The sequence below is a fragment of the Cottoperca gobio genome, chromosome 18, assembly GCF_900634415.1.
Source record: "Cottoperca gobio chromosome 18, fCotGob3.1, whole genome shotgun sequence".
In the NCBI taxonomy this organism is placed as follows: Eukaryota; Metazoa; Chordata; class Actinopteri; order Perciformes; family Bovichtidae; genus Cottoperca; species Cottoperca gobio.
Genome location: NC_041372.1, coordinates 2,883,432 through 2,910,928, shown reverse-complemented (window position 1 = coordinate 2,910,928; position 27,497 = coordinate 2,883,432). Strand labels below are relative to the sequence as shown.

The following is a 27,497-nucleotide window of genomic DNA, read 5'->3' as shown; positions in this document are numbered from 1 at the left end:
ACCACTGTACCAGGGGGGCTGTAGAGAACCAATTTGTTTTTTAATTTAGAAAGACAACACACATTAAAACAGGCTCCCGTATATCGGGGCCACTCCAAAAAAAAACTGTATAATTTTCTTTTTCTCCACTTTTTAGTCAACGACGAAGCAAGATATCTTGACTTCTAACTAAAGACGACATTTCCATGAAATTTGCTCTGGATTTTCATAGTTCCCTGAAGATGAATCCTGATAGTTTTAGTGACCTGCTGATCTTTCTGTAATGGATTCTAGAATACTTTTCCTCTAGTGCCACCCTCAGGACAACAGTTACATTTCACTCCCGTTTGTTTGCAGGGGTGATAACACATCTCACTGAGGTCAAGTTGAACTCACTACAGACCCAGAAGAGGATTTAGTAACCTGTCTTTGTGGTTAGATCAGAGTAGGCCTTCAGAACATGTGAGTGAGTGGAAGTGTGTGGATGTACATGAGAGCAGATCTTTCATTGATGAGTCATCATCAGGTACACGGCACCGGCGACCTGCCTGAAGGAGACCTCAGCTTCCACCTGCTTATTTTCTCAACAGTGGTCAGTTAACCCACTGCTTCCCAACGGAAATAAATGGTGGCAAACTGCTATTAGTGACGGTATGAGTCAGGCAGGCAGGTGGAGGCAGGTAATGATGCCCTGACTTTAACATTTCTCTCAATGAGGGACCGTGTGCGTATGCATAGTAGGTCAGAACATCCCACAACCTACTTATCTCTGCCGGCGGTGGAGACATTCACACCAGATCATTAGTTTCTAACACGCCTCATGCTCTGCTTTGCACCCGTGGCTCTGCAGACTTAATTAAACTCTGGTCTGTGAAATGGTTCTCTTCCTGAACACCTGTAGTCTGCTTGACGGCGACCTTTGTGTTTATTAGTTGCTGTTTTTTGCTCACATATAAACCTGCTCTGTCTTTTAAAAGCCAGATCATAAAATAACAAGCTATGGTTTACTTAATTTGTTATTTTGTATGTTTCTATTCAGTTCCACTGTAGCATTGGCAGTTTTTATTCCATGAAGATATATACATTTATATCCCAATATAACCAACACGTACAACTGTTGATCTTTAATCATCGTACTATGCTGACTTCTTCAGTGTATGAACATTATGAGGCCATATGACTGCACATTTATACCAGGTTTGATCGTGCCAGCAGCATGTTGACAGCGAAACTAAAGTTGGAGGACAAGCTTTTGATGTCCAAACCACAGAATCAGTTTTGGGAGTTTTCCATCACATGAAGTACATTTAATTCCTCTGATTAAATGATTTAGGATTGCTGCCATGGAACTAGTGCTGTAGTAAAGTTTTTTGAACAACAAAGGCTCACAGCCAAACTTCTTCCTTCTACCAGATCATAGAGCAGGCTTTATGTTCATTTACATAAAGGTCTAATTTCTTTGTCCCTTGTAGTGCAGCAGGAAACTCCCTCTTATCTGAGCTCCCCCTGACACTTCAGCTGTTTTCCATGTCACTGTGAAGTAAGACCTGCAGACAAACAGCACTGTAGCCATGAGCCACACAGGTAAGCTGTCCCTTTGCATTATTTATCTTTTCATTCATTACATTTTTACTGCGGTAATGAAAATGATCCATTGCTTTAATATACGAGTGTTGCTGATATTGATCGGCACAGTATGTCGTGGATCAATATTGAAAAATGTTAACGTAAAAATCTGCGGTTGTTTTTGTATTATGTCAAAATCAAAGCAACATCAACAGATATATGTGTGATGACAGTTAAGCATTTCACTGTTTCTACAAACAGTTTGTTACACATTAATATGCTACACAGAGTGACAGCAAAGAGTATGTTTCAACTATGTGTTGCAGAAAGTCTGTAGATTTATTTAAATATATCGTGTGCAGCCTAAAAGTGTTACAAAGGAAGGAGAAATATCTTGTTTCCATACAATCCTTGGATACTTTAATGCAATCCAATGAATGTAATCTTTTCTTTAATGCATGTTTATATATTTTAAAGCTTATTATGTTTAGTTTTTATATTATATATGTCTTTTATATTTGCTATTTATTGCCTCCCTGCAAAACCCTTTTACATGATTATACTTGTTTAACCACTTAAATCAACTTTTTGTAGCTGAGCAGCTTTTAATCATCTATGAGACGGAGGCAGAGCAATGGGCCACCTATCTGCATTCACTCTTCACGGGTCCAATCTCAGCGGCTGGGATCTGCTGCTACGACATCGCCACAGTCTCCAGCCGGCAGGACGACGTCGTCAGGCTGTCCCGGTACACCTGCAAGCTCCTCGTCCTTTCCAAGGGCATGCTAGAAGAGCTGTGCCCAAAGCGGCGTTTCTTCCTGGCCCGTGTATTGCGTCCTGCAACTCATGTGGTGGTGCTGCTGTGTGGGGTGGAGAGACTGACCCCCCTGCTGGAGCTGTTGCCTCTCAACGGCGATGAGTGCCTGCAGGTCTCCAGTGAACAGGATGCCCGCATGTACCTGTCCACTGTGACTGATGTTGTGAGGAAAGGTAAGGAACTGCCTGCAAAAGCTTTTCATTTTGACTTATTGTGGACCACAAAATATCACTGACCACCTGTTCAGGGGAGACACTAAAGGTGAATATATATATAGATATAAATACTTTTTTTTAACCTAAACAAACCTGTGAACAAACCAGTCTGTTAAAAACTCATTTTGAGAAAACATCCTTTAAAGATATGTATTGTGAAAACTACACTACAGGTGAAAAGGGGAACACATTAACGAACAGATATCACCATGAACCATACATATTTGTATTAATATATGTAACAAGTTTTATATGCAGATGAAGCATTATGTAATTATAACTTTTGGTGAATTTAGGAGAAATCTACAGACACAAATAGACAAAGTTGGAAACATAAACACGCTTTTAGAAAATAGCCCAAAATCTCAAAAATGACCCGTGCATAAAAGAAAACAATGTTTTCTCGCCTTGATAAGATTTTTGCCTTCTTACAGGATTTCGGCTTTAGTACATACATGACTTAGTATTGGCTGTACTGCAGAAAGGAAGGTAAAGAAGCAAAAATAAATTCACATTATTGCACCTAAACCAACTTCTGCAGAATTAATTAATTAATTGTGAAATCAAATTATTTTCTTAACTTACTGGGACGTCCTCGGATGCCGTCGAAGACCCCTGGAGGTTCAACTCTAATGTCTGTGTTTGTGCTTATATTCAATATAATTAAATCTGTGAAGTGTTATTACAATCTGAACGCTGCAGTTTAACATTATTATTTGAAAAGTAATCTTCATTACAATGAAATTAATTCATGAAAATGGAATTGAAATATCCTAACAGCATGACAATAAAACCGACGGATATTTAGTCACAGTTTGCATCCTAGTTCTGCAAAGCCAGAATACAGGAAACATTTCCCATGGTCCATAAATGTGAGGGGAAAACAATCATTATTTGTGAGACATTTGTCAGAATGCCTGAGCAGCAGCTTGAAAACCTGTTTACTGACTCTGTTTTCCACAAATTGTGTAGATTGGCATCCAACATATTTAGAGCACCAGCCGCAGAAACTTAGCATCTCCAGCACGTCCTCATCTGCCCTGCCAATTACCCTCTGCCTCCTTCCCTGTTTTTCCTAATTGCAGTATTTGTATAAACTAATAAAGCAGGGGAGGGGGTGGGAGGGGGATTGTATTTAAACAGGTGCATGTGCAGTAGGAACATCTGATGCAAATAGCCAGTCTGTCTTCTTTGGCCATCACTGTTACTCTTCGTGGGCCATGCAAATTCAAGTGCACTCTGCGTCACTTCATTGCACTGATACAGTGAAGTGCTTCAGCCCAGAATCCCACGGACATTACATTTGAACCCAGAAGTACCTTTTCTATTCATACAGGAGGATGCTGTTTGTTTGTTAGCACACAACAGACATGTGTTTGAGTGTAAACAGGTGAAGAACACATCAATGGGTTCTCTGATAACTGCCAGACTGCTGAAAATTAGAGACCATTTTTATTTCTAGTTTCTATTTGATTCACTCCAAATGTTATTTATACCAGACAGTTTATGATTTAATGTGATTAAACTTAATTTGGTTTTAAATTACATGCAGAACAATCTGAAGTTTACCAACATTTTAGCATGAGGGCAATTAAAGTTTTAAAATGTATTTTATTATCGTTTGAGTCAATTCATTTGCTTACATTTTTTTACTTTTAGCGTTTCTTGTTTGTGTTTCTTGGAGTTTAGGATTATTTATTTATTTATTTAATCTCTACCTCAATGTATTTCCAAAGTAAAATATAGGTTGATGAATTTATGTTCCCAGGGTCCTATGTTCCCAGAGTCATATGTTCCCAGGGTCCTATGTTCCCAGGGTCCTATGTCCCCAGTGTCCTATGTTCCCAGGGTCCTATGTTCCCAGTGTCCTATGTTCCCAGTGTCCTATGTGCCCAGTGTCCTATGTTCCCAGGGTCCTATCTTCCCAGAGTCATATGTTCCCAGGGTCCTATGTTCCCAGTGTCCTATGTTCCCAGGGTCCTATCTTCCCAGAGTCATATGTTCCCAGGGTCCTATGTTCCCAGTGTCCTATGTTCCCAGGGTCCTATGTTCCCAGAGTCATATGTTCCCAGGGTCCTATGTTCCCAGTGTCCTATGTTCCCAGGGTCCAATGTTCCCAGGGTCATATGTTCCCAGGGTCCTATGTTCCCAGTGTCCTATGTTCCCAGGGTCCAATGTTCCCAGTGTCCTATGTTCCCAGGGTCCAATGTTCCCAGGGTCATATGTTCCCAGGGTCCTATGTTCCCAGTGTCCTATGTTCCCAGGGTCCTATGTTCCCAGAGTCATATTTTCCCAGGGTCCTATGTTCCCAGGGTCCTATGTTCCCAGAGTCATATTTTCCCAGGGTCCTATGTTCCCAGGGTCCTATGTTCCCAGGGTCCTATGTTCCCAGGGTCCTATGTTCCCAGTGTCCTATGTTCCCAGGGTCCTATGTTCCCAGGGTCCTATGTTCCCAGTGTCCTATGTTCCCAGAGTCATATGTTCCCAGTGTCCCAGTGTCCTATGTTCCCAGGGTCCTATGTTCCCAGAGTCATATGTTCCCAGGGTCCTATGTTCCCAGTGTCCTATGTTCCCAGGGTCCAATGTTCCCAGGGTCATATGTTCCCAGGGTCCTATGTTCCCAGTGTCCTATGTTCCCAGGGTCCAATGTTCCCAGTGTCCTATGTTCCCAGGGTCCAATGTTCCCAGGGTCATATGTTCCCAGGGTCCTATGTTCCCAGTGTCCTATGTTCCCAGGGTCCTATGTTCCCAGAGTCATATTTTCCCAGGGTCCTATGTTCCCAGGGTCCTATGTTCCCAGAGTCATATTTTCCCAGGGTCCTATGTTCCCAGGGTCCTATGTTCCCAGGGTCCTATGTTCCCAGGGTCCTATGTTCCCAGTGTCCTATGTTCCCAGGGTCCTATGTTCCCAGGGTCCTATGTTCCCAGTGTCCTATGTTCCCAGAGTCATATGTTCCCAGTGTCCCAGTGTCCTATGTTCCCAGTGTCCTATGTTCCCAGTGTCATATGTTCCCAGAGTCCTATGTTCCCAGTGTCCTATGTTCCCAGTGTCCTATGTTCCCAGTGTTCTATGTTCCCAGAGTCATATGTTCCCATTGTCCTATGTTCCCAGTGTCCTATGTTCCCAGTGTCCTATGTTCCCAGTGTCCTATGTTCCTAGTGTCATATGTTCCCAGAGTCCTATGTTCCCAGTGTCCTATGTTCCCAGTGTCCTATGTTCCCAGTGTCCTATGTTCCCAGTGTCCTATGTTCCTAGTGTCATATGTTCCCAGAGTCCTATGTTCCCAGGGTTCTATGTTCTTGATATAAACTAACACAGGAGTGTAGCATCAGTAGGCTGTAAGCTGTAGAACATAAAAGTCATTTAAAGGTCTCATTATGTGATTAGGAAGTTATTAAGCTGGGGGACATTGGACCTTGTGAACATATATACGCGCCGCTAGCATGGCCAAAATGCACCTGGATAGCTTATTGTATCTGAAACCTATTTTGTAGACATCACTGGCGCATAATTAAGTGTGAGAATCAATGTCCCATCTTTTTAAGGTGTATTATTTTCCGCTGCAAATGTCAACCCCTCGACATGTAAACTATCAGGATCAGTGCAAAAGGCAGAACAGATGCAGTCGACTGGAGCCCACAGTGTCAGATCCATCGCGGTCGCTCCCTCCAGAGTTCCATGCGGGGTGAGGCACTCAGTCAGTAGTAAGCCATTTTTTTTTTTCATAAAGCGTCCCTAAAATTGCACTGCACTTCACTGTCTCTTTGGCAGAGCTCCATGGAAGTGTTCATTCTTTTGAAAAATGAGTCGGTTGGCAGCAACGTCGAGGTTGAGTTCACTGCAGTGCATCAGAAGCAGAGAGTGAAGCCTGTCTGCTGGAACGAGCGGATCCTCTGTGTCAATGCACCAGGTGAACACAAATAATGAGAAGTAATGAATGTACAATGAAATCTTCAGTCAACAGTGTTGAGTTTCAGCCCTGCCTGTGTACAGCTTCTCTTTGTTTTCTATTGCAGATTTTCCAGCAGGAAATGTAAGAGTGACCGTGTATAGCAATGGGGTGCCACTGTGCAGGGCACAGCTGCAGTACTACAGCTACATGGAGGAAATAACCTGCCTTCTGGCGAGGGCAGCAGACCCTATAGATTTCATATGTCAGGTAAAGCCATAAAAGTGTTGTTTCAAATGCACCAGGCAGGGTCTAACAAATATATCAGCCCGTTCTCACTCCCAGGCGTCAAATACAGCAGCTTGGTCCGTGGCCCTACACTGTGGGTGTGTAGTTATGGCGGGAGTAAAGGAGGTGACTTGGTCTAAAGAGCAACAAAGTACACTTAGCGAGGAGGTGAAAAAGCAAAGGACTTTAACACGCAGGCTGCTGTGTGTGTCCGGTGTGAATCCAAAAGTCAACGTTGACTTATTTTAACTCATGTACGTTAGCTAAGTTACGTAATATACTTAACTTACGCTGCATACGTAACACAGGCTATCAAACTACGTAACAAAGGTAATTATTTTAACCCAAACCATCTGTTTTGTTGCGTAAACAAAACTGTGATCACAGAAGTTTATTTTGAAGACAGTGTGTGCCGGTAACGAGCAGAAACGGACTCCATAAAGGGTTACGCAGCGTCGGGCCCTGAACCAGCTGTTGGTAGAGTTGAGAGTGTTGAATAAATTATATTTCTTTAAAGTTTATGGAAGAGCAATACTGAATGATTTTGCCCTTTAAAAGAAGGTTGTATAAATTGTATTTTAGTTTTGTGTATAAGGTCTGGAGAACTGTCTGGCAACATTTTAATACAAATGTACATTAATATTTCTAAACGTTATTTATTCAACGTTACTTTCTGCAAAAACAAAGTAATATTACAGTATCCATGTTTTTCAGTGAGCGTACTTCAAACTTTAAACCTCTGACGCTTGCAAATATATTCAAATAAGTCTATCAATCATTGATTTAATAAAGTAAGAAACACATTTGAATACTGTTCTCTTGTGAGGCACTTTGAATGCGTTATAGTGACTCATCGTTATGTAACGCATTTATAGAAATTAGTCAATCGCCGCCCCTGACACTGCTTATAATCAATCCACTTCCAGTCATTAGAAAGATGCAGAAAAACAGAAGATTAATTGGATGCGCATATTTCTGCTGATGTTTATGTGCGGTGCTGTTTACCACCTCCTCTCTGGAAATGAAGAGACGGCAGGTTTCAGCCTTCTCTCTGCCACGAACACTTGATTTGATTAGGTCTCTTTTGCTGAAGAGGCAAACTTCAGCCAGGCCAGAAGAAGAATTGGCCAAGAGAATTTCAAACTAAAAGCCTGGACTGACACGTCTGGAATCAGATGCATGTGGTTATGTTCAACTTGGCATCTTTATTGTGCCATTTCAGACTATATTTCACCATAAAATCCACTGTTTTAAACTTAAACTTTTAGTTAGTGATCTGTTTGTGCTTTCTTGCCTTGTCTCAAACTATTTCAAATAATGTCCCGCTTGTGAACCGTCTGTCTGTCTGGATTTCAGGCTCTACAGACGTCCTCTGTGGACAAGCTGGACCAGAAGTTGTCCTCCATGTTGTTGAAGAACATGCCCACCGGAGGCTTTCAGGGACTGCAGAGTGAAAACACTCCTGAAAGAGGTAAAGCACTGCAGGGTTGCACCTGGTGCAACGTTCTTTAACGTTTGTATGGACTGTGATATATAAGCAAAGATTACATCTCAAATGATTTGTGTTTACAGTCCCTAATTGTGATGAAAACACTTACTGCAGATCTACCCATCAGTAACTTAACTGTTTTAAATACAAGACATTAGCACCACTTATGTAAATACAACAGAATGCACATTTAATTCTCTCCTTTCCCTCTGAGCATGTGTTTATGCAACAATGTGACTTGAACATAATTCTCACAGTTGGAATGTGTTCCTGTTGCATGACGCACATTATATACACCATTAAAAGAAAGCCTTCCATTATTTCTTGGCTCATTATGTGGCAGATTGATGGCTTCATCAGCTACTGAGATTGATACTTAACTCTGCTAAAAGGGCACAGAAAAACAGGTCAATAATGCCTCCGAGCCGTCTCTCTTAGAACCTCATGATTGTGTTAAATCGATCACATCGGTTCAACTTCAAGTTTGCACCTGTAAAGGAAGTAATTGGTGGAAGGGAATATTATGTGTGGACTGTCAATTAAAAACAACAAAAACACATTTTTTCCACCTAAATCAAAACTGGCAAATCTGCACATCAGACCTCCACCATTCGGATGTTCCATCGCTCCTCCACTTTGCTGCCCAGTATGGATTGATGAGCGTCTCCAGCGTGCTGCTGCAGTGTCCAGGTGCTGAGCGAGCTCTGCACACGGCCGATCGCCACGGACTGACTCCCTCTGAGATTGCCAAGAGACACGGCCATACCCAGCTTCACATCTTATTGAGGGAAACACGGGTAATTACTTCCATATTTGAGTCTCTGCAATAGTGTTTTATTTCTTTTTTTTATCCAGATCTTTTTCACCTCGCTCCAGTAATTAGAAAATATAATATTAGCGTGTTTGACGTCAAATACAATTAAGACATTCTCAAAATACCAATATCTGATGACAGCTTCTCAATTAAATCCACCCAATGACATTGTTTGTCTATCTCGAGCTGACTGGATGTAATGTCACCTCAATGGAATTCATTAGTTTTCAAATACCTTCTGACAGCGGAGGAAAAAAACCATTGCAGTTGAGATGTGACAGGCAGGAGATGCAGTGCAGCACTCAGGAACGCACTCTCTAACAATACAGCGTCAGGACTATGAGCGAGTGGTGCTTTATCAATAATGAACAGAATAGAGAGGATAGAAAGGTAGAAAGCAAGGAGAGTGACCTGTATTTCAGGGGCAACCTCACTCCCTAACTAGTGTCTTTACATCCACTCATGGCACAGTTAGTGGATCCTCTCATCCTGTATATGTTTGGCCTGCCAGCTTCCTAATGGAACACCCCCACAGAGACTACAAAGCTTGTGTTTGTTCATGCATGCACAATGGCTGAGAGCGCAGGTCGTCTGCATACATTTTAGACAATTAATGCAACCACTAATGTCGAGATCTTCTTCCATAATGGCTGCCATTTCCCCATGTTTATATGAAGAGCCTCTTCCTGCGTAACCTTCCACTTCACTAACACAAGAGCACGTTTGCTGAATGTAATAGATGCGTTGCATGCATCTACAGCACTTTATTTGATATATCTGGAGAACACAAGGATCATAATGTTTTTTCTGATGTTAATTTCATTAGGCAGTGAGGACATTATCATTAACAGAAAGACATGAGGCAGCCACGGTACAGCCAAGATAGCAGGCTATCATGATTACCTGCGCAGAGGAGCTTGTGTTTTCGGTGCGGTTTGTTGGTTTGTTTGTCTGTTTGTGAGCAGGATAACGGAAAAACTACTGCCCTCATTATCATGAAACGATGTAGCATGAGCCGAGGAAGAAGAACCCATTCAAATTTGGAGCGGATCTGGATTACAGGGCGGATACATAATGCCCTTCTAGATTCTGATGTGTTTTGCAAATACTTCACCAACCGTATAAAAACTGAAGTTTAAAAATGACATGTTGAGGTGTTATGGGAGGTCATGTGCCAGACTATATCTTTGCCAGGAGCAGTAACTTCCTGGAGTCTTGCCATGACCCTAAAGCAACTAGGGGTCAATCCACAAAATTATTGGCCCAGCAAAAAATTCAACCCTCTCTCCTAAAAATGATGTTCCCAAACAACGAAACTGTATTCTCAGTATTGTTTAGAGGGAAAGGTATTTTCTCCGGCACACACACAGTGGTGTCTGGCTAGAAGTCCTGTGTTTGTTTGACCCATCCATCCATCCATCCAGACCTCCTCCTTAAGTGGACTTAGAAACGTCAAAAACAAACGCAATCTGAGAGAAAATATGTTTCCCTCGAAACGTGATTCACAATGCAGTTGTACGTGAATGTCATTTTTCCAGGCTGCATGTGTCATTCAATGGCTTAACTTTGTTAATTTTCAGCAATGGACACTGAATCTGAAAATAAATGTACCTGCAGACGTTTTTATTTATGTAATCGTTCAATGTGGTGAGCACAAAGGATTCCATTCAGCTCCATTGTATGGTTGAATCCCCGACGTGTCAATTTGTAACAGACAGCAGCATAATGCTCATTCATTCATATGAAAATCTCTGCTCTTATCTCCCGTCTTCCCTTATAATAGTGACAACTTTTAACTTTCTCTGATGGCTTGGCTCAACCCATAGAGGATTCCCCGTTCAGGGAAATTTAGACTCCAACAGCTGTTGCGAATGTATTTATCCCGAGCAACATATCCTGCTAATTGAGAGTGACTGCAGATGGAGCAAGGTTTGATCAGATTGCTCTAGTGAGTCGAAGAGCTCGCCTTGAGTCTGCAGTGAGTCGGCTGAGCTGACAGGGGAGCAGCGATGTCAAACAGAGGTCTCCCCACAGGGACTTCAACAAGCCTATAGATGCAACATAACAGACAGAACCGACATGCACAAGCTACTGACATTCGCAGTTTCCTTTGGAGAGTGATTATAATTCATCTAAACAAGCTAACACTATGTGCATTCTGTTCTTGTGTGATGCATGAAGGGTAAGAGAGGAAGTATGTGGGGGCTGAGGTTTTGTTCTGTCTCCTTTTTATTTATTTATTTTTGCACGGTAGTTTCATTAACTGATCTGCAGTGTTTCCCCCACCTCCAATTAATCAACCCATGATGCATCAGTGATTTGGTGGCAGCACTCTGTCAATACATCCTAGATGGATCGGTCCCTCGCTTCATGCACAGGCTGAATCACTCACAGGGCCTGTGTCAGATCCACTAGTCTGCCCTGGCACCACACTTCTTTGTTAATCAGCTGTGAATTGCTCCAGAGGGGAACTATGAATTATTCAGGGCGAGCAAAACTAGCATATAAATATATAAGTATAGAAAATGCTCCGCTGTTATCTACCATGCCTCCTTACTCATCATAATTAGTAACACAAACACACATTGTCCTTATTTAATATTTTAATAGAGGGTCACAAAGTGTCACTTGGCATGGACTCTGCGCTCCTGCTAAGACTCCACTGTGTGCTCTCAGATACAGCAGAGCTCGATAAATACAAACTAGCGTATGGTCCTCCAAAGACTGTAAAGAGCTATTTATGTGCTGCGTGTTGTGTTCGTGTTTACTCCTCTCCAAAGGCAGGAGAGACAAATTAGGTGACACCGTACACTTTGTTGACACAGACCATATTTTGCATGTTATGTTTGGTTGGTTGGTGCTGTTGGTGGTGGTGTAGGCTACTCTGGAGATTTGTTTATCATTTGAATGACAAAGTCATCCTCATTCTGAAAAAGAAACAGTTTTCATCCTTCAGGTTGTCTGTTGTGTGTGTACTGCAGGACTACTGAAAGATGCTACACCTTGAGTCAGTCTTTAGCTATGCTAGCTGATAGCTAGCTGCTTTAGGGAAGGCAATGTCCCGCCTGGTCTCCTAAAACATTACGTTCCCTTAACACACAACTGTCAACTCATTTCTACGTTTGTTTCACAAATATATGTTTCTAATCAAAGTTTGCTTCGTTTAATCTGTGCTTTGTGTTCAGTAGGCCTACCAATTAGCAAATGTTAGCATGCTAACATGCTAAACTATTAGTCAGCATCATTGAGACGGTTCTGCTAAAGGTCAGCCTTTTATCATTCCCATTGTGAGCATTTAGCTCAAAGTAACACTTTGAGCTAAATGTTATGTTCAATGGTACGTTTGTTTTAAAAGAAAACTATAAAGATAACACTTCACAGAGTTTCACTTCGTATTGTTCCATTGCAAAAAACAAGTTGATCATACTCTCTTAGAAACCAAATATCAGAGGACAGGCAGCGTGCTGGCAGTGACAGTCAAATCTACGTTTCAGCAGATATAAACAGATTCACACTTCTTATCTTTATATCAGATTCACATGAGATTTGCTCTCCCACTAACAACACCACGCCTGCTGTTTTGTCTGAAGCACTGCTGCTTGGTGAAAGTAAATTTGTCTGGAATGCCCCGGGGGCTCCTGCAGTTTCAGACATCTGTAAAATGATTTAGCAGTCGCGGTTAGTAAATAAATTCCCATCCCCTGTCCAGATATTACCTCTGAAAATACCACACTGTGCTTTAGCACAGCATCCAACTATTATAATTCAATGTTCAAGCTGCGGTGGTAATTAACCCGTCCTTTCTACCTGTTGGGCCCGTTATGAACCGCCACTGTTAAGTATTCATGGCAACCAATAAGTACTTTGCAGTACTAGGAACATTGCAATATTGTAATTTAGTCATGAGTGGCTGTGTTGCTTGGAAACTGCACAGAGAGCGTGATGGGTTATATGGAGGATATCTCAATCAAAGTGAGCTATATTTCATATGTTCAACAAAGATTTATATTATCGACTGGGATTTTTAAAGCATTATCGTGTGTATTATGATAGAGGCTTCTGTTGCACTAATCTGTTCGGAGGCTAAATCTACATTATTAAATACATTTTATTTGATTTAAACAGTGGTTAGTGCAAATCTGAGAATTGTTTTTGTTCATTGTCAAACAGCAAATTTGTTGCTTTTTCCTTTCTTGTTTCTCCATCAAAATAAATACTTTTCACTTTAATTCATTCCAAAATAAAGGATGCAACTCTTCAGTTCCTCACAAAAGTTGAAACATGGCAGTAAATTAATATCCGTGTCTCAATGTAATTACAGACACAGTCTACATATCAAGCCAAGGGTCTTGAATTGCTCACTAAATGATATGTTTGGACTGAAAGGGGAAGATTGTCTGATTTCATAATTACCCTGATCATACCCCCGTCTGTCCCTCAGCGTGCTATTAGCAAATAGGCCGACTCTGCAGCAGCTTTGCTGTCAGAGGGAAAACTGCTTTCTGTTATCCAGCAGCATGCAGCGTTACAGCACACCTCTCTAATTCCTTTTCCACAAGTGAAGTCCTAACAGATGCAGCGAGAAATTAATAGTCAGGACATTTGTCACCACTGACATGAAAACACTGAATATTAAAAGCATGGCATGGAGGCAGATATCAGCCTTTAGTGTGACCGAGCATAAAAAGCTTAGTGGATAGTCATCTTTGCTTTTATGTTTCAGAATGTACCTTGGAAGGAGGATACAGGTGAGAAAATGAGCCAACAGGGAGGATGTAGAGTGCCAGGGACAGATTCACATTCTGCATGTATCAAGATTGATCAAACATGCACGAATACTGAGACAGAAAAAAATCCATCCGACATTAACATTTCGTTCCTTGAATTCTAAATTGTATGTATTGAGCTGCTTCTTTGTGATTCGGAGGAGGAATAAAACATGTCTCTTCATGCTCTTGTTGTTGCAGAATATGTTCAACTCAGACGAGGACAATGGGGAAGCCAGTGTGTACGAAATGATGTGCGCTGCAGGTGAGTGAAGGCCTGATGGGAAGTGGAAGGAGGACAAAGGAAAGCCGGTAATGGAATTGTATTTTTTCCCCAGCACATCATTATGCTGGGTTGCTGTTCATTTCCGACCGCTGAATATTTCCCCCTCACTGATGGGTGCAGCGTGGAGCATTGCTTCTGATTAGCTGTGAAATGACAGTAGCAAAAGCAGCATACAGAACTTCTTCATGACACAGTAAAACACTTTGTGCATTAGGGACTCCTTCCACCAAACATGTAGAGCCACCAGGAGAGGATGAAGAGGGGGAGGATGCAGATATCTACCAACCACTGGAGGTGAATGATGAGAAAGAAAACATCCAGAACGCAACCAAAGCAGTCGTTATAGCCAATCGCCCACCAGCCCCCACGCCTCGGCCCGAGAGCACCCAGGTGAAGGAGGACAGAACTCCTTACATCACCAAAGGTAACGTAGGTCTCTTGCCGCCTCCTGTGGCAAATAATAATCATTTCCTGAAAATGTAATAAAACCCAATCATGTAATAACTTATATATATAATTTAATAAAATGACCTGACATATATTATAACAACAGTTTTACTCTGATGCTTTGAATCATTATTAAATGTATTCAACGTCAATGTTTTCCTTCATTTCAAATTAGAAAATCTTTTTGAATGCAGCAGTTTCATAAGATCAAGCAAAGAAGACATTTCAGTCAATAAGAATCACCGTGTGGAGAACAAAGCGACCGTTTTGTGTAGCGGTATTAATCTTCTGATGGTGTTGAATCTGAGATCCACTCTGGTCTAATGGACCATCCTCACACAATGATCAGAAGTGGGTGTGGGCGGGTTCAAAATCTACATAAAGCCTAAAGTTTACATTTAATAATAATAATAATAATAATAATAATAATAATACATTTGTATAGCGCTTTTCTAAAATCTCAAAGATGCATTTCCCAACATGAAATCAGTGTCAGATGTAAACATGACACTTACAGTGTAATACATGTTGTATGCATGTATTACATTATATATTTTACATTATCAGTCAGGACAGCATGTTCAGGAAATTATTAGAATATTGAGTGCCACACTTCCTTTGCCAGCTTTCTTTCCCAAATCACAGACATGATGGAGCTGATTTGGAGTAAAAACAACACTGCGCAGTTTGTGGAGCGGAGTTTGGGAGATCATGTGGGAGGGAGGAAGTGCCTGGAATGTGCATTGCCAGTGAAGTGCTGCTGAATAGAGCGGAGATGCTTTTTGCGATGCAGTTTGTTTTGATCCCACATAAACCACAAAAACATGGTCTCTGCCTGCAAAACAAACAAAAGTGAGGAAAGAGACTGTGCATCGAGAGCAGTTATGGACTGTGGTCCATAACTGTTCAATTTCAGCTGCGTGAATATTTCATAAAGAGGAAACATTCTGAAGTGACTGGTATTATTAAGGCTTATAAATGATTAAAACAGCTCTTTCTCTTCTTGAAAATGCACATGTGCATCCACCCTTAATTGTTATTCCCACAGATAATATAACACTCTCACTCACCATCCCTTATAAACATGCAACAGTCACCCCATCTCCATTATGCAGCTTTTTATTGAGCGTGTTTGTATCCAGTAAGCCAACTCTCTGCCCGATGGGACCTACAAAAGCAAAAAAAAATTAAATTGAGTGCACCACTGAACTCCCTGCATCCCAACCATCCCTCAGCAACAGAGAGGGAACTACCGAGCTGCCATCTGCAACCAATCTTGGCCGGACCAAGGCCAAGTCAGCCAGAATAAGTCATTACACGTGTTTTCCATCGTCCTTGTCCCCAGAGCGCACGAGAGAAAGGAGAGGGATTTTGTGGTTTCCATCTATTGAGACAGCGGAGCTTCAAAACCACACAAGGATCACATTTTGCTCCTCACTCCCACTGCTGCAGTGAAAGATGTGAGAGGAGAGATGAGGCTTGGTGGAGGATTAGGCGAGGAGCCAGTTATTGGAGACCACTGCTGCACAAGTGGAAATAATGAGGAGTTTTCTTTTGTTAGCAGCAGCAGCGTCTTCAGCTCAATGAGACTGAAATGCTGAAATTTGAATGAGTGGAATGACTTGGCCTGTAAACTACATGGAGAGTAATGTACACACGAGGCAAAAGCTACAGTCATGTGGATCTGCCCTCAGCTGTACTCCACTCACAACTTCATTCTGAATTAAGCCATAAAGCCAGGCTTGTATTATGAGCAAGCTGTGATTGAACATGAAGTGGAAAGAGAAACGCATGGAGGAAATGGTAGGATTATCTAGAAGGGTGTGGATGTTGAATTTCAATCCAGTGTTGGTCACACAGCCGCAGCTCCACCGCCTCTGACAGCTAAACAGTGTAGCCTTTCATTCTGAGTGCTCACTACCAAACCAAACGCATCATTCAGGGCGTTTAATTCAATCCAGAGCTGAATGTGTACGTCTTTCTCTGAAGTGAGAGATTTAAACTCTGGGAAAACAAACCAGGATACCTGTCATTTCACAGATATTTAGATTCAATTATATTTGTATTTGAAACCTCCCTTTTGGCTTTCGACAGTCAATAGGTTGTTGGTAAGTTTAGGTTATGGTGCCATCTTGTGGAAGATTTGTTAAAATGCAGGAGCTTTAAGAAATCTGAAATCTGTCAAATCAGCTCTGGATTGCAATGTTTTCAGTGAGAGTTGGGACTCTAAGACACTTATATAGATTACTAAACAAATGTTATGTTACAGCTGCTCTGTGTTCACAGTATTCCAGAAGAAGACGACACTTCAGGGCGGAGCTGATGTGTATTCACTTCCCACTAAAACAGGTGAGTGTCAGGTGATAGAAGGTTGATCACACTTCAGCGCTTTAGTATTGCACTTCCATTAAGTTGGAGAACAAGAGACAGATTACAAAAAGAATGATCCATATCAAAGCCACACACACACACACACACACACACACACACACACACACACACACACACACACACACACACACCTTTGACCTTCAAAATCAAACCATTACATTCTTGAGTCCAGGTGGACATCTGTCCCTCAAGGCGTTACTGAGATATCGCTTTCACAAAAATGGAGAACCTGTAGCCTATAACATGAAGCCTGCGGCCTCGGCTGTCACCTGCACGGCGCCACAACTAAACGTGTGGTCCACTCTGGCCCCTCAGATACAGTAGGCAGTCTCTCGGGGGCAGTATCACATTTAAACATATTTGGGCGCCAATACGATGAGAAAAAAGAATCAAAGTGTGAACGAGTTGCTCTTGAGCTCCCACAGAGATACAAAGCCATTTTCCTGCGTCGCTGTAATGCTGGTGACACTGAGTGACAGATCCAAAGATGATCACAGTCACCCAGAAAATTACTTACCATCTTCACGACTCACTGACATTACAGATGTGCTGAGCAAAATCACATTACCAACCCATCCGCTCCATGAGCGCCATCTGGAGCGGCTTTATTCTCCGTTCTCACACAAATTAACGGTTTAATTTATGACATTTTGTATGAAACCCATCGGGTTAACTTTATTTTCTACCCTTTAGTCAGATTTGTTATATTTCTTAAGAAGATTTGATTGAGATGTTGCTTATTTCAGCACATGTGCGAGAAGACGGCGCCTCGTCCACCTATGATACGTTTGTGCCAAACCAGACAAACGGGCTGCAGACACTCATCGAGCTCCAGCAGCGGGTGAAGGCAGGTTCACTCACTGTGGACGGCGCCCTGGAGCGCTTCAGCGACTGGCAGCGGGTTCAGAAGGGCATGGATGTCGTCCAGCAGGTAGGACGATCACACGCTGGGATCACACTGGACCTGGAACAAATAAGCATGCAGGATCAAATCCTAATAAAACTATAACCATCTGTTGCTCATGAGACGCCAACCTGCAGGACAGAGACGTGCACAGACATGTGAGGGGCTGTTGCTCTCACAGTCCAGGGTAGTAAACGTAGCACCGCAAATTACCATTACACAAAACACACATGAAATAAAGTAATAAAGTAATAAAAAGTAATAAAGATTTGGATGATATGGTGATTTAATTTGGCAGAAATTGAACAACTACTTGTATTTATGGAACCACTACAGCAAAAACAAACTTTTTATTTCCCTGCAGAGAGCGCCTTCAGCCCGGCCTGATGTTCATCCCTGCTGCTAAAACATACTTGTAGTAAAGCATGAAGTTACATAAACCATCTATCTATTTATGAAAACAAATGTTTGGAGGTAGAGGGAAGGATGAAGGGCCACTTACCACTGCAGCCATATGCAAACCCAGATCCAGTTAATTGACTTCACTGCCTTGAAGCAGGAAACATCGACTGCTTCACAAACAATATCAAACTGAAGGTGGACCAGAATATACCGAGAGGAGGATGGGGATGGGGACAGGTGTGCTGAGACACCTGCTGGGGGGGGGGGGGGATGACAGGAGATGTTAGATCTGTCAGATATGATAAAGAAACTAATATTTATGTGAATTTGCACTAAAGTCCTGGTTTCCCAGCTGTCCTAATACACCTTTCAGGAAAAATACAGATGTTAATAGTAGAATTAAGCTGCTTTATTGTTAATGATATTAGTAACATCATGAGATAGAAACTCAGACTTATCATCGTTGCAGTGTGCAGTGATGGTACTCGGGTCTTTTACTCAGCAGAAATACTCTGTTATAAGTATGAGTGTTGCACAAATACATTTTTTATTACAGGTGTTCTTGAATCTTATGTTTAAAATATGTAAATGAGGCGTTAATTATGTGCTAATCTGCAACATCTGAATTTTGGATGAAGCCGGTTTCATGTTGTTGACATATTACACTTTACATTTTACAGAGGGAGTGTTGTCTCCTTGTTTCACTCCATAAATCAGAAAACACTGTCAACATATAAACAATAATTTTACCATGTTTTTATAAATGAGGCTCCGAATGACAGCTTCAGAATACAGAGAGGAATGAAAGTGGAGCGTTTGTGTGTGTAAGTGCTGCTGAAGTGGAGATTTCTGGCTCAGAGGAAAAAACTTCTGAGAAAATGTCCTTGAGAGATATGTATTGTGTAATTACTGCACTACAGGTGGAAACATTACACGTTTAAATATGCAAATGAGGCGTTATGGTGAATTTGGAGAAATCTAAAGACACAAATAGACAAAGTTAGTCAAATAAACACGTACATTTCTTTCCTCTTGTCTGAAGCATAATCTCAAAACTGACCAGTGCATTAACATATTTGTGCCTGTAGTGTCTCGCCTTCGCTGTAATATTAAAGCACAGATACTTGTGATGTGTCTCTGCAGGAGCGGCTGAGGGAGCTGAGAGACAGTATCATTACCAGCAGTGTCTACGGTAAATATTCCTGCAGGATCTGAGGGCTGAGCTGTGTCATCAGACGCTCCACAGAGCTCAGCTTTCCTGGAACTTCAAAATAAACAACAAGCAGTGCAGTTAAAGTTGGAACGAGGAGCCATCTTACAGATGACTGTCATAAACTGTATACCGCACAAGGCTTAGAAACTCTTCTCTCTCCACAGATAAAATCAACATCGTTCATCACACACCAAGTGAGTCTTTAGAAACGTGTCTCAGTGTACAGAGGAACGCTGTGTTTGCGTGCCTCTGTACTTTCTACAGTCCCAGTCACAGTAGTGGGGAATTAATCCTCGGGGAAGTGTTGTTTAATCAAATCCCCAGTGCCCTGCTTTCATCCAGTGAGTTTGACTTGCAGTAAACGAGAGTCTTTTATTTTATTTTACTGAACAATTCTCTGTTCAGCTGTGAATATTTGATCATTTCCCTCCAGGTGTTACAGTGAGTGAAATTCGAAGAAGAAGCCAAGAAGGGAAGTCTGATTTGTACAGCAAGCCACTTAAAGGACAGCATGTGAGTTTACTTCCCTTGCCAAAGCAAAAGCTTGGCAGAAGTGTGCATTAATATAAAGTTTACCTGATACTGAATATTACTGGAGTTGAAACAGACGTCGCAGTTAACAAACATACATTCCTCACAAACCAGTAACGAGGATTCTCTCGATTGGTTTGCAGTCAAGTTTCTTCTCGAAAGCTGATAAACGATGAAGGTAAGACTGAAAACTATGAATCCAGTTTTATATCAATAATTTCTGGTAACCTTAATTTTCTGATTATTCAATTTGTGTCACATTTTCCATATTTACAGGCTCCATCACGCTACAAACACTCTATTCTTCAAACTAATTCTATCAGATTTATTCTGTTTGAATACACAGTGTGTCATTTGTATTGTATGATTAACAACGTTTTGTATTTCAAAATAATAAGAAGTGAAATGCCTCTTTTTAGATATTGTATCTATATTGTGTGTAAATGCAAATTTACATCTTCAGTAAAGCAGCTGCAACGATTAGTCGATCGACAGGGAATAATCACCGACTCCTGTTTCTAATCAATTAATTATTAAAGTAAATTTCATGCAAAAATGTCAGAAAAATATGTTTTCAGCCTCAAATATGAAGATTTGCTGCTTTTCCCTGTTTTATATCATATTAAAGTGAATATCTTTGGTTTGTGGACTGACATTTAAAGATATTTAAAGATATTTAAAGACATTTAAAGACATCAGCTTGGACATTTATCACATTGAATAAATAAATCGGCAGATTAATCGATAATGAAAAATACTTTTAGTTGCAGCCCTAACCTTCAGCATCATTTTATCTTTATTTTGTAAATGTCTCTTATTATTATTATTATTATTATTATTATTATTATTATTATTATTATTATTATTATTATTATTATTATTATTATTATTATTATTATATATTAGTTTTCTTTGTCAACAACTACCTTCTTAATTAAAGACTATTTCTTATATGTTGAATTAAATGTGACCTTATTGACAATAATTCAGCTAATAAAATTGTTAAAAGAATTCATGAAGCTTTTTTATTAAATATACATCTTTAAAGGTGAAATGTTAAGTGTAATACGTTTTAAGGGGAAAGGAAATCAATTTCCCAGCACTGGCCTGAAAAAGCCTTCTCAGCATTGCCTCTAGAGGGCGCTGTATCTCTAAACATCTCCCTCACACTCCCTGTGAGAAGCAACCGAAGACATCTGGCAAGCCCAGAAGCACCTGCTGACCTCCTGATGGCTGGGAGGCAAGCTGTGGTCTGAAAAATGTATCCATACATGTATATTAATGTAAACGGAAGTAAGAAATACTCATGCAGCAGGTGAGAACATCGATGCTTTGCTTCTGGCTGTTCTGGGTTGCAAAACAGGAAATATGTTTAATCTGGGTTTGCATCAGCCAAGACTTGTCAAATCAAATCTACTAATTAAGTTTTATGGTAATAAAATAAAAACCTTTATAACTCCGCTCACTGAGATGAATAGAAATGTCAACAGAGGTCTGAAACAGCAAGTGAGTGTAGAATTAAAGGTCAAAGGCTTAATTTTCCTGGGAAACTCATTCTGTTCAGCTGCCATAGAGCACGCAGCGACAAACAGCTTTACACTCCTTTAATAAATGCAGTTTAAATATGCCTTTTTAAAATCACCTCCGTTGAATTTCTGAATAATAAACATTTCCTGTATATACTTGTCAAAAATCTGAATTTGCTGTGATTTACAAAACTATTCAGGAATTGGCACAAATGCGCACAGTCTGTCTCACACACACACACACACACACACACACACACACACACACACACACACACACACACACACACACACACACACACACACACCAGTTTGTTGGTACAGCCCGGCCTGTGCCTGAATGAATGAATAAGAGCTGCATGGGGAATTCAGTGAATGCATGGCCAAATCCAAGCTCAGTCTTGAAACCCAGGCAGAGGCTGAGCTGTGTGCCAACAAAGCAGCTGGGTACACGCCGGGCACATTTTTCTGTTCAATCATGCTCTTTGTGAATAATATGTATTAATGCCGTCTCTACTTAGACCTGCCAGTTAGCCTTTGGAGATGATCCGGCTTCAGGACCCCATGGCATTTGAGGCATATGTTTGCCTGTCACCTGCTGACTATATTTCAGTCCGTGCGTCAGGCATGGCCACCGAGATAGGCCTTCATCTTATATACAAACATGTGAGCGCCGCCACAAGGAATGATTCCCCCGTCGCATAGAGACAAGCAGACAGACAGCTTCAGTGGCATGTGTCGCCCACACCAAACATGCTTCTATATGTGGGCAGTGCCACATCAAAGACCAGGGATCAAACATTCACTGTTCTTCAAAACCCTGTGCTGTGTATTCATATTCACACTCTCATTATGATACAATGTGGTCGGCCAAACTGACTCTTTTCATCCTGTGAAATGTATTTTTAATGTCTATATTCAGCAGCGAAAAGTAACATTTAATCATGTACTGTACAATGTTGTGTACAGTAACTTAGTAACAGACAACGTGAACGGTTGAACTGACTCTTTTTATCTTTGTCATTTGTTTTTAATGCCTGTTTTCAGGAGTGAGAAGTAACAAAGTGTATTTATTAAAGTACTGTATTTAGGTAAAGGTACCTTTAACATTATACAACTAATAAATCTTAAAGGGGCAGAGTATGTGAAAGGTTTATTTTATTTTAAACTGAATTCTGGACTTTTACTTTATGGGATTGCAACTTTATCTTAAGTAAAAGCTTTTAATACTTTGCATGGTCTGAAGTATAAGAATCTGTGTGACGATTATTACTTAAACACATTAACTTTAAGCAGTAGTTTGGGACTTTTTGGCGCCTTGAGGCTGTTAACGAAATATTTCCACACGTTATATCATCATATAATGTTGATACGACAAACACAGCCAGAGATCAGGGAGCAACTTCAGCATGTTTTCAAAGCAGTGTTTCTGTTCAGCAGACGAACGTCCAATACTCTCTTTCCTTAGCTTTGTTTATTGGGCTACAGTAAATGTAAATGCTCCTAATCTTCTGAACTGATCCCGTTACTCGGCTTATAAGTGATCGGCGACATTAGAAAACATTTCACAAGTAAGATCCCAAATCTGTTGGTCTGTCTCCTGTTTTAGTGTTTTTATCAGAGCTTTATTTTGTGCAGAAAATAGCAGCCTGCTCTGTGTGTAAACAATGTTGATGAGAGCAGTGAGACTCAACCAAAACAGTTAATTTGAGGGTCACTGAAACCAAAACAATCAGTCTGAGGGCAGCTGCAGAGCTACACATTGATTAGTGCAGCTTTAAGTTTCCTTCAGCAGTGAATGGAAGACTTGAACATTTGGTAAAATAAATCTTGACAAATCTCCTCGTTGGATTTCCTCTTCCTCTCTATTCCAGCAGCAGGCTCGGTCAGATAGTGGAGAGACAGGATTATACAGTCAACGCATCAATAATATTGTTATGACACAGTTCTTAACCGGTGATGGCCTCGACCAATTGAAACATGAAAAGCCAAGCTGTCGCCTCACTCATCTGCTGAATCCCGTCTGCAGCCCAGCGACGCCGCCGGTTCCACACTGCTGCAGAAACACTCATGAGAGAACAAACACTGGGATGAATTATCAGGGATAACTAGTCTACTGAAGGAGCATGCATAAACACAACCATTCAGAGCTTCTCCATTATACACCTTGGCATGCATGCAACACACACAGGGAAGCAAAAAACACACAAACACTTTCCTTGGTGCTCGGTCCTCTCTCTCCGACCTCAGGATTAGGGCAGAGGATTGTGCACAGCTGCTCCCCAACATCCCCGATAAAAATCAGGCAATTTCACAGTCAGTGGCATTCTTTCATCCCCTAATCCACACCCCGCATACAGTATAGATGAGCCTCACTGCGATGGGAACAAGCTGTTCTGAGCTGACCCCCCCTGGTCAATATGGACACCTTCGATTGGCTGCAGAGGCGTCGAGCGGCCGAACTGTGGGGCGCAGGAGCAAGAAAGAAGTGCCGGTCCAGTGCGACATATTGACCTTCACTTCCTTCTACAACCACTAATTAGATGAATATGTGTCGACCAACAACAAACAAGGATTCCAGCTAACGAAGAAGTCAAATAATAAAACACAGTGTTGCAGTGTTCGTGGTTGTGAAACATATAATAATGTCTAGAGGGGTTTTTTGGTAGATAGTGGAAGGAAGCTCCAGGCTTCACATCTAAAAGCTGCACAGTGTTTGAGTGTGATGCTAATGCTAAGCTAACTCTCGCTCTACTGTCCGCTCTGTCCTGGAGGTTTCAGGTTGTGTTGGTCTCCCTGCCGATATGATTTGCGTATTAGACAGCGACTGTTTTGAATTTGTGACGCACCTGATCTAGTTTTTAATCTCACACACACACATTCCCCTTCAGTAGAGGAACTTTGCACAGAAACATGTCAGTCGAGTTAAAACATTGCATGGGACATAAACACATATGTTTGAGTGGAGAGTCTTTAAATTTAACCCACCATTAATTGTTTTAAATTCAAATAATTTTAAACCACTTTAAAAAGTGTGCATTTCTATATGCACGGCCCGCTGCTTCACAGCGCTGACAGCAGCCCTCGTTTACGGAGACTTAATGCTTTCCTTAGTCATCGCATGCCATTATTCTTCATAGCTTTTCCCTTCTCAAGTCATTCACTTCACCCATTTTGTCTGACCCTAACCTCCATTTGGAGAGTCATTCTTCACTGAAGTTCAAACTGGGGACAAAAAGGTACTTCACAGCAAAAAGAAAAGGGAAAAAAAGTATGAATCAAAAGCAAGGAAATGGAATTCACTGTACAAACGTCGGGGGAATTTCAATGTTCGCTGAGGCACAGTAGAGCTCTGTTCGGTCCTCGCAGGCTGTGGGGTGAAAAGAGCAGCAGCCACAGCAGGGCACATCTATTCTGACAAGTCCTTACACACACTGAAAAGCCCGAGCAAGGTCTATTTGTTTAAGAGGCAATAGAGCCGGGAGGCTGCAGCTTTAACACGATAACAGGATCATTTAATGCTTTCGCTTTTGGACGATGTGAAGGTAAACAAGTATAATGGGATGTTTCCTGAATGCTGTTTGAACATTAACAGTTCAGGAAACTTCATTATTGATTTTGCATAAAAAAAAACATTCACTCATGTCAAAATCTAATGTTTTTTAAGACCTTATAACACATTTCATTGACTAGATGTGAAGGAGGACAAATGTATTCCCTGCGTTCACAATATTAGATTGTAAATGTTTTCTGTTAATAAATGATGGAGAGCCCAGAGACAAACAGAGACACATGTATGGAAGTCTCTCATGGAGGGCAGCACCTCGACTTTATCGACTTTAAATGGTTAATGTATGTAGATAATATTAACAATGTGTTTCTCTTTTTCATCACCGAGGTGAAACTCTGCTTTCCCGTAACATCCTCCGCAAAGGTCAAAGGTCAGTGTTAGATTCAAAGCTGCACCCATGGGACTGGTTTTATGAATAATCTGATTATTATGTTACTGATTATGAAACAAGGGATGTAGTAGGTTTATGTGGTGAATTACATATATTAAAATAAACCTTCTGAACCACGATTATTTATTAACGTCACTGCATAAATGAACTAAATGACGAGGCCGTTAGAGTTGAGCCTCGTTCTGCTCTCCTCCAATCATTTTGAGCTTCTGTGTGTTTGTGTCCAGATGGTGATGCTGTATATAAAAAAAAGTTTTTTCAACAAATCCAATAAAAATCTGTTTCTAAATACTTTTAAACTTGGACCACTGGTTCCTGCTGAACGCTTTCACGAAGACTCTCAAATGTGTAGTTTCCTGTATTTAAGAAAAGGCCGTCTATCCCCAAACATCCGCCTGTGGATACGGCACGATGGCACCACGTCCTCTTGAGATCCCACAAAATACTGAAAATGAATAAACGAGCCTTTGAGCTTCAACATTCTCTCATTTACTAACTAATAAGCAAACACCCACAAAGTATGTTGTGTAGGTTCAACAAGCAGACAGTTTAGGCCACAGAGGTGCCACAGGTGTTGCTTATTGACTGGACTTCCAGAGAGAAAAGCTGCTTTAGATTACCTTCCATCCATCTCCTCTTTAATGATGGAGAGGCAGCAGCTCCATCCTGATTGATGTTGGTGAAGGCCAGCAGCACCAGGGCTGATCCTCTCACCTCTCCCCGGAGCACGCCTCAGCCTGGCATCTGCTAAAGGGCACAGGTACACCATCCTGTGCCCTTGGCCCGCCCCCGCGCATTTGATCGGGGGCCAAGAGTGACCCCGCAGAGCCTGCCAAGGGCCCCTGTCTGTGGGCCCCAGGCAGCAGACTCAGGGGCCCATGCTGGCTCCGCTGCTTTTTGAGGCTTTGGGAAGATTAATAGGCCTCCTCTGTCGAGCGCCTTTGTGAGGCAGCGGCCAGGCGTGTTCAAGCTGTTGGGTTTGCAGGAGACGAAAGGAGCAGTGGCTAATTCCTCTGCAGGTCAGTTTGTCTGTTGCTACTCTGCTTCCTCAATGACTCACAAAGGTCACATCCGCACTGGATAAGCACCAACTTAAATAGACATCTTGAGATCAGAGTGGTTAACATTTTCTCTGTCAGAGCTTGTGGCAGGAAACCGGAGGATTTCTTGAATGCATCTTTATCGATGCTGCTTTATCAAAGCTCCTCTTCTGCATATATCATCTGCACTGGATGATCCTGGAAACCACAGCTGAGCAATCAAACACACATCCACACAATGCTGTTTAACCAGTTTCATTTGGATTATGGATTAATGGTCAAATGAATGACAACAAACATGCAAATGTACATATCATATTTGCACAGCCGTTGTCAGCGGGGGCTGCTAATCATAGGCAAATACGAGGGTCACCACGGCGAGTGGTGAAAGCATCAATGCAGCTTTGTCTGTCTCTGCACATTTTAAACGGGAAGGTTTTTCTCCGCACATATTTCCTCGCACACCTGCTGCAAATACCAAAACCCAAGCCAATAATTTCCTTGAATGTACTTTGAACTTTGAATTTAACACCAGGAGAAAATGTTTTTTTAAACTAAAAGTTTCTGGATTTTATGCAAAGGCTTTTGGCCTGAAACCATTTTAATGATTTTTCCTCTCACTTGGTTGCAGGTGAGGGCCTTTGATTCTCGTCATGTCACACCTCCAATAGTGCAGCCACCAATAACTCTCCATCTCCCTTGCCCTCTCTCTCTCCCACACACACACACACACACACACACACACACACACACACACACACACACACACACACACACACACACACACAGACACACACACACACACACACACACACACACACACACACACACACACACACACACACACACACACACACACACACACACACACACACACACACACACACACACTTCTGGCTGCTCCAGGTGCCAGGGTGTGAAGGGATCAGCCAATCCCAGCACTCGTCTGAAGCTGGATGCTGGCCATCGTG

At 41.5% G+C, this 27,497-nt stretch overlaps 1 protein-coding gene across 1 annotated transcript; it reads left to right on the top strand.

Moving 5' to 3' along the window:
• Positions 1 to 1,550: 1,550 nt before the first annotated feature.
• LOC115023948 (B-cell scaffold protein with ankyrin repeats-like) lies at positions 1,551 to 20,408 on the top strand. Its single transcript, XM_029455317.1, has 16 exons — positions 1,551 to 1,563; positions 2,140 to 2,535; positions 6,124 to 6,263; positions 6,350 to 6,488; positions 6,595 to 6,737; positions 8,112 to 8,226; positions 8,845 to 9,041; positions 14,026 to 14,089; positions 14,325 to 14,534; positions 16,844 to 16,906; positions 17,695 to 17,879; positions 19,398 to 19,446; positions 19,632 to 19,661; positions 19,901 to 19,980; positions 20,142 to 20,176; positions 20,275 to 20,408. The coding sequence occupies exons 1-15, from the start codon at positions 1,551 to 1,553 to the stop codon at positions 20,172 to 20,174; spliced, it is 1,857 nt and encodes a 618-aa protein (XP_029311177.1). The 3' UTR covers positions 20,175 to 20,176; positions 20,275 to 20,408.
• The last annotated feature ends 7,089 nt before the right edge of the window (positions 20,409 to 27,497 follow it).